Consider the following 12,644-nt stretch of genomic DNA (forward strand, 5'->3'; position numbering starts at 1 on the left):
AATGCTGGAAGATCAGAGAAGCAGAACACCTCACCCTGCCAGTTCCTCAGCTGATCCTGTTTCCTCAGACTGGAAGCCTCTCAGTCCTCATCCAGAATGGATCTCAGCTGAACTATTGCTCAGAACCTAAAAGCTTAACCAGGCCAAAAGCTTCTAGTTTCTGATCCTCACGCCTTATATATCTTTCTGCTTTCTGCCATCACTCCCTGGGATTAAAGACGTGAGTCACCATGCTTGGCTGTATCCTTGAACACACAGATATTCAGATGGATTTCTGCCTCTGGAATGCTAGGATTAAAGGCGTGTGCTACCACTGCCTATCCTCTATGTTTAATATTATGGCTGTTCCATTCTCTGACCCCAGATAAGTTTATTAGCATTCACAATATTTTGGGGAACACAATACCACCACATCACTCCTTTAGTTTGAACAGCTCCAGTACGTTTTCTAAAGCTGTGAAACACTGATGTCAGGATGAATGACAAGTTTCTCTAACATCTCTGTTTTCTTATTATTATTTCTTCATCTCTGATGGTGCTTCTGTCTGTCACAGGCTGAGACGGTGATGGTTGGTCTGAGAGACATATACATCTGGCACCTCTGTTTCCTGCTGGTTATTTCATCCTCTCTGAAGATGCTTCTGTCTGTCACAGGCCGAGTTTCAGGCAAGGAAGTCACAGACAGATACAAACTCCTTGATGTTCCTGATGTGCTGCCTGCAGCGCCTCACAGTTCCTCGGCTAGCATATGTTCTCCATACAGGCGTGGAATCTGAGGTCAGGCTGTGGGACACGCAAACTGTCCCCAGAGAATTCATCCTCCCACAATTCTGTTGTTTTGAAGACTCAGTTTTTCACAACAGGCCATCCCTGAGTCTTAGGATTCTCAGAAAAGCCACATACTGTAAGACACAGCTTGGGAGTGGGGTTTTTCTCCAGAACCATGTTTCCTGCCGGGGTGCCTGACTCATTAGTCAAGCTAGCTTATGACTTTACTCTGTGGGCCAGGCTGAGGCTTCAGGGAAGAGCTAGGCACTGTTCCAGAGAGGAAAGGGAGGAGCCACAGGCTGCTCAGCTCCTGCACAACTAGCCTCCTTTGTAAATAGCCCTTAGCAGGGTCTGGACAGCACAGTTCTGGGTTCACCTTTGAGCAGAAGCTGCAGCACTCCATGAGGGAGCTGAGACAGGCAAGGTGCACAGGCCCTGGATCCTTTGGAATCATGCTCCAAAACCATCCTCACAGCTTTGCTCTGGCAACCTGGCTTCTCTTCTTTCTCTAGGTTTTGGTCTTCTTTCTTTCTTTTATTGCTTGTTTGTTTTGTTTTTGTTTGTTTGTTTGTTTTGGGGTTTTGTTGTTGTTGTTATTGTTTTAAGATAGTAATAGAATTACATCATTGCCTCCCCCCCCCCCCCTTTTCTCCCTCAAACCTTCAGAAAAACTCTTCCTGATTCATTTAAAAATCTGGCCTCTTTTTTCATTGTTACTACAATTATGATTACAAAGGAAAGGGGGGTGCAAAATCTGCCCTTTTCTGACTGGCCAGCTCTAGCCTGCTAAGATCCAGAAGGGTGTAGGGCTCCAGGGCAGTATAGGGAGATAGGGGATGGGGGGTGGGAGAAAGGAGGCCTCTGACAGTCCAGGACTCATAGCTCAATGGCATTGTGGCAAGTCGGGAGTGCAGAGCTGGGGGCCCCTGGCAAAGGCCCAGCAAGGCAAGCAGGAGCTGCCAGTGGGGTCAGGAAACCACAACTCAGCTCCTACACTGACCTAGGGTACCCTGCCTCACCCCAGCTTGGAGCTGGCTCCCTGCTGCTTCCTAGCTACCCTTTGTACCACCAGAGGGCGCCCTCTCACTAATCAGTATGCATAATATTACTTCTTTGCAGGTTTTCAGAGCTGACCAGTTGGTATTGAACAATTCCTTGTTCCCTAGGTTTTTGTGACCTCATTAGTGCTGTCCTACTGCTTGAGAATGGCCTCAGCTGCTCCACCACGTGATCCCAGCTTGGATGCTGAATGGGAGGAATGGAAGATGAACTTTAAAAAATCCTACAGCCCGGTTGGTAACATGGTCACAGTCCAGAGGGATTTCAGAAAGAATGGCCCTTGCTGTTGAGGGTCTGTAGGCATAAACGTGGCCACAGAGGCCAGCCATCACTGAGGACTTGCTTAAGACATGCACTATGAACTCAAGGTGGCCAGCTTTGCTAATCCTCTGGGTATGGAGAATGGCTGGCTGTGGTGTCCTGAGATCCCTCTCCATGGCTCCTCTTTACCTGTTGCTACACTCCATTTGCTCAGCTTGTGTGTGGAGTTAATAAGATGAAAATACTATCTATTGTGTTCATTTCCAGGATGAAGAAGGGCACAGAAGAGCAGTGTGGGAAAAGAATAAGAAAATAGTTGATAATCACAATGTAGACTATGCGCAGGGAAAGACAGGCTACAGTATGGGCCTGAATGGATTTAGCGACATGGTGAGTGAGATGTGGATTGTTAATTCTGTGCTTGTTCGCCTAAGGTCTTTACATTTAGTCTCTTGGTTTTCAATGTTTTGTTTGCTTTTCCTTGAAGACACGGGAGGAATTCAGGACAAATTGCCTTGGAAGGTCAAAGTCTCCTGAAGATTTGCCTAAATCTAAGAATTTAGAAGAGAACAGCAATGAGGCACTTGTGATGAATTAGGTATGACAGTGTCTCATCTCTACCCTCAGTTGCCCACAGGATTCCAAGAAGAAATTGAAGTCCTCACTGAGGTCAGCTGTAGAACAACTGGAGTGTCACTGTTTGACTAAGTGTTCTGCTCTATGACGTGTGGAGAGAGTTTATAATAGACTGTTGATGACAACCTTTTCTTCTTGATTGGGGTACTGTAGTTGGGCAAAAAGTATGGTGACCATGAAAGAAAAAGGCTTCAGGGAAGGTACTGTGATAAAGCCACTGTGCTGCAATCTTTCTAATCAATGTGATATGTGCTTTTCTTCCAGCTGGATTAACAGGAGGGGCATGATTGGCAACAGTAAGATAGCCTAGGAGTAAAGCAATCACTCTGTCATTGCCTCAGGAGCCTTTTGCCCAAGATGGGAGCTGATTCTGAAGAGAATGGACTGGGGGAAAGAAGAAACAGGAGGAGTCCTCTCCATCACATTGTCCAGCATGTGCTGTGTAGAATGAAATGCTGAATTCATTTAATATCAACACTGTGATGTGAACAACATGAATATTTACACTAATATAACATTAACAATGTTTACCACAATGTCTTAAAATTAATGCTTGACTTTAAATGTAGTATTATGCTTTCTTTCTGGTTTTGTTTCAGTAAGATTTTATTTTGTTAAAACCTTCTGCTTGAAGGTTTACCTGGCTGTGGGAAGGTGTTCTAGGAGAAGGAGTGCCAGGTTCTCTCATTACAGAGTCTGTTTCCCATCCTTGGTTGAGCTCTGTTTCCTGGGCTTCAGGTGCCCACTTTCAGGAATGATCTGAAAGTCAACCATGAGTTTTCTGGGATTCCAACTTGTTAATTCACGTGGATTGACCAAGTATAATTGGTGACTGAAAAGCTAATCAGAGGAGAGATGGCACCCTCTGTCCCACTGCCCTGATCCTGTACCATGGATCTCATTTGATATGATCATATCAGTGATCTGCACTAGCTGTGCTGTGACCACACAGAAGCCATCTAAAGGATGAGGTCTGAGTGACAGGAGTGTAGTCTATGCTCAAGTGACCCTTTCATAAACCAACAGAGCCCAGTCATGCAAAAAGGTACATGGTTGTCTCATGCTGCAATTACATTCAGTCCAACCTCAAAAGTCATCAGTTTCAGGAGGGTTCATATTTCCAAAATCCAAATTTTTTCTTGGACTAATGGAAGTTCATTAACTGTGACTACCTGTGAAACAAACACAATATCATCACAATACAGACTTCGAACTGACAAATGCACAGAGTTTAAATTTCCAATCCAAAATGGAATTATGGGGGCATAGCAAGAAATAACAAGTCCAAAGCAAGACAACAACCAATTAGGTAAAGCACCATATACTAAATTTCATGGCTGACACATACATCCGACTGCCTCACCTATGATCCCTGTAGGACCTGTAGACTCTAAGCTCTTGGGCTGTTTCTTGCCATATGTTTAGCTTTTTGGTAGATATCCCATGGCTCTGGTCTCACCACCTTTGGTGAACTCCACTGCTAATCAGTTCCATGAGGGGTCTGTCAGCGCCTGTTTACAGATGCTCTGACCTGAGAACAAGTGCCTCTCCTCAGTGTCTCTCAGAATTCATGACTCACCAAATTTAGGAATTTTCATGCCTGTGGAACCAGTTGTTCACATATTACACCACATGGTTTTCAGACACCTTTGGGTAAAGCTTGGCACTTTGGGATGTTAAATGCATCACCTCAGTGCTCTGATACTGTGGACTGGTACTCTGATACTGTGGACTCAGTACCCTAGGGAGTAGTTTTCCAGAACACCCTAAAGTTTTCACAACCAACCCTTCCCGACTCTCCCATTGTTACAGGCCTGTATTTGAGTTTGTAGGGGAGTCCCTCTCATTTCCCAGATCTTACAAACACACATGTGTAGCAGGAATCTTAAAAGTTCTTATTAATAAAATCAAACCTGAGGCCAGTTATTGGGGTGAACACTGGAAGATCAGAGAGACAGAACAAGCCACAGCTAACCTCACCTGGCCAACTTCTCAGCTGATCTTGTTTCCTCAGACTGGAAGCCTCTGAGTCCTCATCCGAATGGATCTCAGCTGAACTGTGCTGCTCGAAACCTAAAAGCTTAACCAGCCAAATGCTTCTAGTTCCTAGTCCTCACGCCTTACATATATTTCTGCTTTCTACCACCACTCCCTAGGATTAAAGGCTCACTCCTTGGGATTAAAGGCATGTGTCACCATGCCTGGCTGTTTCCAATGTGGCCTTGAGCTCACAGAGATCTCAGATTGATTTCTGCCTCTGGAATGCTAGGATTAAAGGCGTGAGTGCCAACATTTTCTAGCCTAAGTACCTAGTGGCTTTTCTGTTCTCTGACCCAGATAAGTTTATTATGGTACACAATATTTTGGGGAACACAATACCACCACACACATCGATGGTTACAAGAAAGCAGAGCATTTATTAAATGAGAAATAGCCAAGTGTTTGTAAGCACATTAGAAGGTAGACTAGGGACATTCTGTCATGACTTTCCCGTTACCTTTCCTATATTAATCTCTGGAATCCCCATCTCTACCCTGTTCCCTTTCCATATCCTTCTGCCTCATTACCAGTTAATGACAATGATGAGGCTGTGGGATGTAGTTCACATTCAAACCCCAGCAGTAACAGCTGCACAACTGTTACAGTTCCTCTCTATGATTGAATGTTATCAACCAGGATTGCCATCTGGTATATACAACATATGTTCCTTATATATATTATTCATATATATGAATAATATATATATATAATATGCACAGCTGTTTGTGCTAACTTCCCAAAGCTGTACACAGGTCAGTCGACCCTGCTTTCCTCATGGTGCCAGTTGCATGCCAGAAATCCATGAAATAAATACATCTCTCTAAAATGGAAATTAGCCCTTACATCTTGTGACACAATACTTTGTACAGTGGGCTGGACTACAGCCAATACCCAGCCCTGTGTCTTACTGCAGGGTATTTAATAACCTTATTTTTCTGGCCTAAGCATGAGTGTATTCACCATCAACAAATTCCTTTCTTGGTCTCTTAAACTTATGATACCTTTCTTCTATTTCAGTGTCCTCCTTCTCATTTAAGGACCTACCTCTGCCACTCTGCCACACACATTGAAATCCAGGTCCAACACATTTAAATATCCATGCCATTTGTCTTTAATACCCTGGTTTCATTTGCTGAACATAATAATCTCTATTTCCATGTGTTTCCTACAAATGTTATGATGTTATTTTTCTTTATGTCTGAAGGAAAGTATATTGAATGAGCACATTATGTTTCATTTATTTATTCGTCATTTGGTGGATGTCTAGGCTGGTCACATGTCTTAGCTGTTGGGAATGAAGCAGCAGTGAGCTCAGGTGTATGCATGACTTGAGTATATTAGGATCTCATGGATACTCAGTAGTGGAATAGCTGTGTTTCAGTTATGATTTTGTTTCTTGAGAAGCCTGCACACTGAATTCCCAGTGTCTGCAGTGGTCCACATCCCCATCAGCAGTGGACAATGACTCTTTCTCAGGCTTGCACTTGTCATGAGCTTTGATTTCCTGACACTCTGACTGGTGGAGAGACTCTGAGAGCAGTTTGAATTTGCATTTCCCTTGTGGCTAAGGACATTGAACTTTTACTATTATGATTATGATTATGATTATGATTATGATTATTTTGGTTTTTTGAGACAGGTTTCTCTGTGTAGTTTTGATGCCTGTGTTGGATCTTTCTCTGCGGACCAGGCTGGCCTCAAACTCACAGAGATCCACCTGACTCTGCCTCCCAAACGCTGGGACTAAAGGCGTGTGCCACCACTGTCTGGCTAACTTTAATTTTTTAAACTATATACAAACCTTCTTAGATAACTCGTCAGTTCATTGGCTATTTTTAACTTTTCAAGTAAATAGATGGAACTAGAAAAGATCATATTGAGGGAGGTAACCCAGACCCAGAAAGATAAATGTTGCATTTTCTCTCTCATCAAAGGTTCATAGCTCTAAACCTTCAGATGTTTGTATATAACCTGGAGTAACTGTAGACACCAGGAAAGTAGAAAGAGACCATTGCTGGATGGGGTTGGGGGGGGCGCAATAAAGAGGAGAAAAGTGGGGGACAGATCAGTATCTCCAGATCGGTGTCTGAAGGGAGAAATGAAAAAACAGAGGGGTATAATTAGGTTGGAAGAGGGTGCTAAATAGTGAAGGAGGGAGGGAAACAAAATAACATTAAGGATGTCTGAAAAACTCCAAAGAAACTGTGCGGTTAACTATCACCTAAAAATAACTACGACACATATAAGTTAGTGTATAAATATATATACAGTTTAAGTAAAAACTTCCAATCTGGGCTGACAATGCTCCCTCTAAGAGCCCAGAGAATCCACAACACCAGATTGAGAAGCCCTCTTTGGAGTTGTTGGTCAGAGTTATCCCAGAGACTCCCAAAACATTACATGCTGTTGTTCTTGCTTTGACTGCCCCCTAGAGGTGAAAAGTAGCCAATGTTTTGAGCTGCTGATTCTCTGAAGGCTTGTTCCTGAAGTTGTTTATATATTCTAGAATATTAATCTCCTGTCTTAGATTTGTTGTCAAAATATTCTCCCTACTGTATGCTTTGTCTTCAGCCTGTTGATTTTTTTCTTGGTGGTTCAGAAGCTCATTTACTTTTTTTTTCAATCAGTTATGGCCTGTCCTGCAATGATATCCTGTTATCATCCCTTTCAGGCAGCTCTAGTCTGTTTGATATTGATGCATTTTCCTGTATTGTCCGGCAGTAGTTTAGAAGTTTTGACAATTACATTAATGTCTTTGATCCTGTTGAACTTGACTATGTGTTGAGAGTATGTGTCTAAGGAACTAGTCTCTGTTATCTACATTTAGATATCCAGTTTTCTAGGTGCCAATTATTGAAGAGGTTATTAGTTTTTAAATACACACTTTTGACACCATTATCAAACATTAGGGGACTTCGGTTGTAGGTGTTTATTTCTGAGTCTTGAATTCCATTCCTTAGATTTGTATGACATTTATTCTGATACAGTGCTGATTTTGTCACTGTGACTCTATAATGTAAAGTGACATTAGTTACTGTGATACTTTACCATTATTCTGTCTAGTATTTTTTTGGACTAAAGTTTTTTGTGCTTCAAAATAAAATTTAGAATTGAGACTTGAAGGTTTCAGAAGACTGTCACTACAAGTTTAAAATTCTAGTAGCATTTAGTAATATAGCCATCTGTCAAAATTATGCCAATTGATGACCATGGGACTCCTTTCCATCTTCAAGAGTCTCATGAATTTTTTCATAATTGTCTTGATATTTTTGTTGAAGAGGACCTTTACTACATTGTTTAAGTGGATGTGGTTGTTGTTGTTGTTGTTGGATGTTTTGTGACTTCATTCTTCATATTTTTGTTGGACATATAGAATACAATTCATATTTTAAGTGTTTTATACTTTGAAAACTCTATATATAAAATATTTAGTCATTGTCATCCCTCATTAAATTTTCTTGCCTCCCACTCCCACTGTTTTTCTCCAACATATCTCTCTTCTACCTTAATGACTTTTTTGAGTGTGTGGCCCATTGAGTTTAATTATGATTGCTTGCATGTGCCTGGGTGGGAGTTTTATTGACTAAGATACACAGTGCTTAATGTTCTATATGGATTTTGGAAGCATCACGTTCCTCACTTGAATGTGTTATTCTAACCCATATAGCTAGTGAACTTTAAAGCTGCTAGTTTTGAGTTCAGCCAGAACAAAATAAGGCTTTTCAACAAATCCTTGCTGCTATGTAGAATGTTCTGTCATTTGACCTATTTACCCAACATATTTGATCGAACCTGAGTCCTCAGTAACAGATAGGAATCCTGTCTGGAGTCTGTGGCAGGACCCATAAATGATCCTCAGCAAAGGCCCTTGATGTCTGTGAAAACACACAGTCAAAGAAAACACTAAATCTAAAAAGATCCAGGCAAAAACACCCAGGAAATGTGGGAAACAATGAAAAACCAAATCTGTGAGTAATAGGAGCAGTGGAAGGAGGAGAAACCCAAGTCAAAGGCACAGGAAAGGTTTTCAATAAAAACCAAGAAGGAAATTTCCATAACCCAAAGGAGGTGCCTATCAAGGTACAAAAAGCATATAGAACACTAAAAACACAAGACCAGAAAATAAATCCTCAAGACACATAACAATTAAAACACTAAACATGCAGATCAAAGGAAGATATTAAAAGATGCAAGGGGAAAAGACCAAATAACATGAAGGCACACCTGTCGGAATAACACTGAGCTTCTCAATGGAGACTCGACACAGAAGGGCCTGACAGACATACAGACTCTAGGAGACCACAGAGTCTGTACATCTCTAGACAGACAACTCTACCCAAGTAGACTTTAAATCATTAGATGATAAAAACAAATTTAAGCACTATCTACCTACAAATCCAGCTCTACAGAAGGCACTGGTAGAAGATGAACTTAACTAGGCTTAAATACCCACCAACTGTTGGTGTGAAAGGACAGATCTGATCCTCTTTACCCCTTTGATCCTGCTGCCAAAAGCCATGTTACAATTATGGCAAAGTTTGTCTAAGAGGGCAGCCCTCCAGTCTTTTCTCAATATCATTTACATTTTTTTTATTTTAATTTATTTTGCAATACAATTCAGTTCTACATATCAGCTACGGATTCCCTTGTTCTCCCCCCTCCCGTCCCCCTCACCTTCCCCCCAAACCCCCCCCATTCCCATCTCCTCCAGGGCAAAGCCTTCCCCACAGACTGAGGTCAACCTGGTAGACTCAGTCCAGGTAGGTCTAGTCCCCTCCTCCCAGGCCGAGCCAAACAATCCTGCATAGGCCCCAGGTTTCAAACAGCCAACTCATGCAATGAGCACAAGATCTGGTCCCACTGCCTGGACACAAGTACAGAACACTAACCAAAGATTATACCATGACAACATTCCCAAACCCCAACCAAGTACACTGCAAACATGCAGAGATTTCTTTCATTTTGTTTGAAATGTGAATCTAAACTTTGTTCCTATTATCTGTATATTTCAATTTGCAGTGCAGACTTCCATCTACCTTGACTGAGGGGAAAGGCATATACATTCTATAGGGCTGTATCTATCCAACTCTGCCTGTAAGAAACACACGAACATCCTTAAATATCAATTATCTGTCTGACAAATGCACAGTAAAACTTCAGAAAACTCAAAAGAAAATGGGCATGGATCTACTTTTTTATCTTTTCCTGTGATACATTAAAATAAAAACAAGCTTCAGATCTCTTCACATGCAGTAATTTACATTCTGTGTTTTTCAGTCACACTGTATCCTCTTTCCTGACTTTTGCTACATCTGCTTTGTGATTATATGCCCAGCTGTGCTAGTCAGAGTAATGGTGAAGTCCACACAGCAGTTTTCATGTGTCCAGTCAAACCTTGTAGGCCACCTTTTGGAACACACAAGCCATCTCTTCTTTGGTTCAGGCAACTCAGATGATCTTTATTTATGATGAGAATTCCTGGGCTGAGACACTGATGGTCAGGTTGAGTGACCAGTATTTCTAACATCTCTGGTTTGGGGGTGATTATTTCATGCACTCTGAAGACGTTCCTGTCTGCCATAGGCTGAGTTTCAGACAGGGCAGACGAAGACACCTACACATTTCTTGATTCTTCTGATGTGCTGTCTGCAGCGCCTTCACAGTTCTTAGACTAGCATATGCTCTCCACACAGACACAGAATCTGAGGTAGGACTGTGGGACACACTAGCTGTCCCCGTTGTTGTCATCCTGCCATGATTTTGCTGTCCCTGAAAATATTTTGTAACAAACAGAATATTCTTAGAGTCTTAGAATTCTCAGAAAAGTCACAGCCTATAAAACACAGCTTGGGCCTGAGGTCTAGTTTGTCTCCTGAGCCATATTTTTTAGCTTTGTGGCCTAGATGCACTAGCTGAGCTTGCATGTGATGCCAGGTGGTAGGCCAAAGCCTCCAGGTAGGGAGAGCCACCACCTGGAGGGGATTGGATTGGAGGCAGAGCTGAGCCTGTGCCCTGGGGGCCTCCTTTGTATTTAAGCAGCTCCTAGCCAGCCTAGGACAATGCAGTACTGGCTTCAGCCTCTACCTTGGAAACTACAAATTTCAGGCAAGAATCAGACACCAGCCAAGGTGCACAGGGCAGGAGATGCAGCTGACTGACGCTGCAAAAATATTTCAATAGTTTTGGAATGGCTAACCCTAGACTTCTTTCTCTAGGTTTTTGATAACTGACTCCTACTGTTTTCGTAACCATCCTTTGCTTGGAAATGGCTTCAGCTTCTCCATCACCTGATCCCAGTTTGGATGCGGAATGGCAGGAGTGGAAGAGGAAATACGAGAAAACTTACAGCCAGGTTGGTAACATAGTCCAGAGGGATCTCAAAGAGAATGATCTTAACTGTAAGGAGTTCCTGAACATAAAAGTGGCCACAGAGACCGGTTGTCACCAGGAATTGCCTAAAGACATGTATTATGAACTCAAGGTGGCCAGCATTTCTTATCCCCTGAGTGTGGAGAACGTAGTGTCCTGAGACCCCTCTCCATGGATCCTCTTTACCTCGCACTACACTTTACTTGGTCAGCTTGTGTGGGGGTTAATATGAAAGAAATATTATCTTTTGTATTTATTTCCAGGATGAAGAAAGACACAGGAGAATGGTGTGGGAGGAAAATAAGAAGAAAATTGAGGAGCACAATGCAGAATATGAGCAGGGCATGGCCAGCTTCTGCATGGGCCTGAATGAATTTAGTGATTTGGTGAGTGACATGGGAATTGTTAACTGTAGTTTTTCTTTTCACATTTTTCTGGTATCTGTTGGTTTTCAATGTTTTATTTGCTTTTCCATAAAGACTAATGATGAATTCTGGGAAGTGATGACTCGCTCTTCAGACTCAGTATTAGAAGACCAGGAGATAATCAACACACATCTCTTTAGTGATATTCCTGAATTTGAGGATTTGACAGAGGAAAACAATATGATACCTGAGAAGGATCAGGTATGACAGTGTCACATTCCCATCCTCAACTACCCACAGGAAAGCCAAGAAGGAACTGAAGGTCTCACTTACGTCAGCTGTAGAAAAACAAACAGTTCACTGCTGACTAAGTGTTCAGCTCTGTGAATAGCAACTAGAGTTGATATTTGGTTATGGATGACAACTTTTTCTTCTTGCTCATGGTAGATGCTCTGTTAGTTTGGTTTGAATATGGCTGGTGAACATGAATGGTAGAAGTCCAGCGCAGACACTGTGATAAAGCCACTGTGCTGCATTCTTTCAAGTTAATACTACGTGGGTTTTTCTTCCAGCCAGAGTAACAGTTGGGACTTGGATGGCAACACAAAGATAGCCAAGGAGTGAAGAAATTACTGTGCCATTGCCTGAGGAGCATTCTGCCCCAAGATGTGAGCTACATGGTATTGACAAGGCTAGACTATGGGAAAAGAAGAAATAGCAGGTGTTTCCCTATTATTATGGCCAGCCTATACTATGAGGAATCCAACACTCAAGACCTGTAAGGTCCACACTGTTATGTGAACTCTGTGTCATGTTCATACTAACAAAACTTTACCAATATTTTATTACATGCTCTGAAGTCTGTTATGTTATTGATTCTCACAAGGATCTTTAAATTTTTCTTAAATAAAAAGAACATACACTGTAATGTCTAAAAAAAAAAAAAAAAAAAACCTTGGTTTTAAATGCAGTATTCTGCTTTCTTTCTGGTTTTGTTTCTGTAGGTTTTTATGTGGTTAAGCAAATAATTCTGCTTGATGGTACACCTGTGTAATGGCTTTCTGGGAGGTAGTGTTTGTGGCTCTTTTCAGTATAAAGTCAGTATTACATCCTTGGTTGAGCTTTGGTTCCAGGGTTTTAGATGCC

The 12,644-nt window shown here is 41.9% G+C and overlaps 2 protein-coding genes across 7 annotated transcripts in view; both read left to right on the plus strand.

Annotated features, from left to right (window-relative positions):
• The window catches only part of LOC128104220 (protein CTLA-2-beta-like), a 39,286-nt gene extending 35,975 nt beyond the window's left edge, over positions 1-3,311 (plus strand). For 2 of the 6 annotated variants that reach the window (XM_052729035.1, XM_052729041.1), the window contains exons 2-5: positions 1,935-2,060; positions 2,356-2,478; positions 2,576-2,686; positions 2,989-3,311. In XM_052729035.1, coding sequence (XP_052584995.1) covers positions 1,935-2,060; positions 2,356-2,478; positions 2,576-2,686 — 360 coding nt within the window. In that variant the 3' untranslated portion in view covers positions 2,989-3,311. Of the gene's footprint in view, positions 1-1,080; positions 1,281-1,934; positions 2,061-2,355; positions 2,479-2,575; positions 2,687-2,988 lie in introns of those variants that run through there. The other 4 variants (XM_052729040.1, XM_052729037.1, XM_052729039.1 and 1 more) reach the window with 4 other exon arrangements.
• Positions 3,312-10,623: 7,312 nt separating this feature from the next.
• LOC128104376 (protein CTLA-2-beta-like) lies at positions 10,624-12,428 on the plus strand. The gene is made up of 4 exons (XM_052729266.1): positions 10,624-11,116; positions 11,397-11,519; positions 11,613-11,759; positions 12,071-12,428. Exons 1-4 carry the CDS (start codon positions 11,030-11,032, stop codon positions 12,077-12,079), a joined length of 366 nt encoding a protein of 121 aa, XP_052585226.1. The 5' UTR covers positions 10,624-11,029; the 3' UTR covers positions 12,080-12,428.
• Positions 12,429-12,644: the final 216 nt, after the last annotated feature.

Source organism: Peromyscus californicus, unplaced genomic scaffold, assembly GCF_007827085.1.
Source record: "Peromyscus californicus insignis strain IS unplaced genomic scaffold, ASM782708v3 Scaffold_8__1_contigs__length_139910024, whole genome shotgun sequence".
Taxonomy (NCBI): domain Eukaryota; kingdom Metazoa; phylum Chordata; class Mammalia; order Rodentia; family Cricetidae; genus Peromyscus; species Peromyscus californicus.

What these genes read in the sequence shown, in the direction of transcription:
- LOC128104376 (XM_052729266.1), top strand. Translation starts at nt 11,030, where the DNA reads ATGGCTTCAGCTTCTCCATCACCTGATCCCAGTTTGGATGCGGAATGG. An exon ending in ACGAGAAAACTTACAGCCAG is followed by an intron (nt 11,117 to 11,396) that starts GTTGGTAACATA and finishes ATTTATTTCCAG; the next exon opens with GATGAAGAAAGACACAGGAG. An exon ending in TGAATGAATTTAGTGATTTG is followed by an intron (nt 11,520 to 11,612) that starts GTGAGTGACATG and finishes TTTTCCATAAAG; the next exon opens with ACTAATGATGAATTCTGGGA.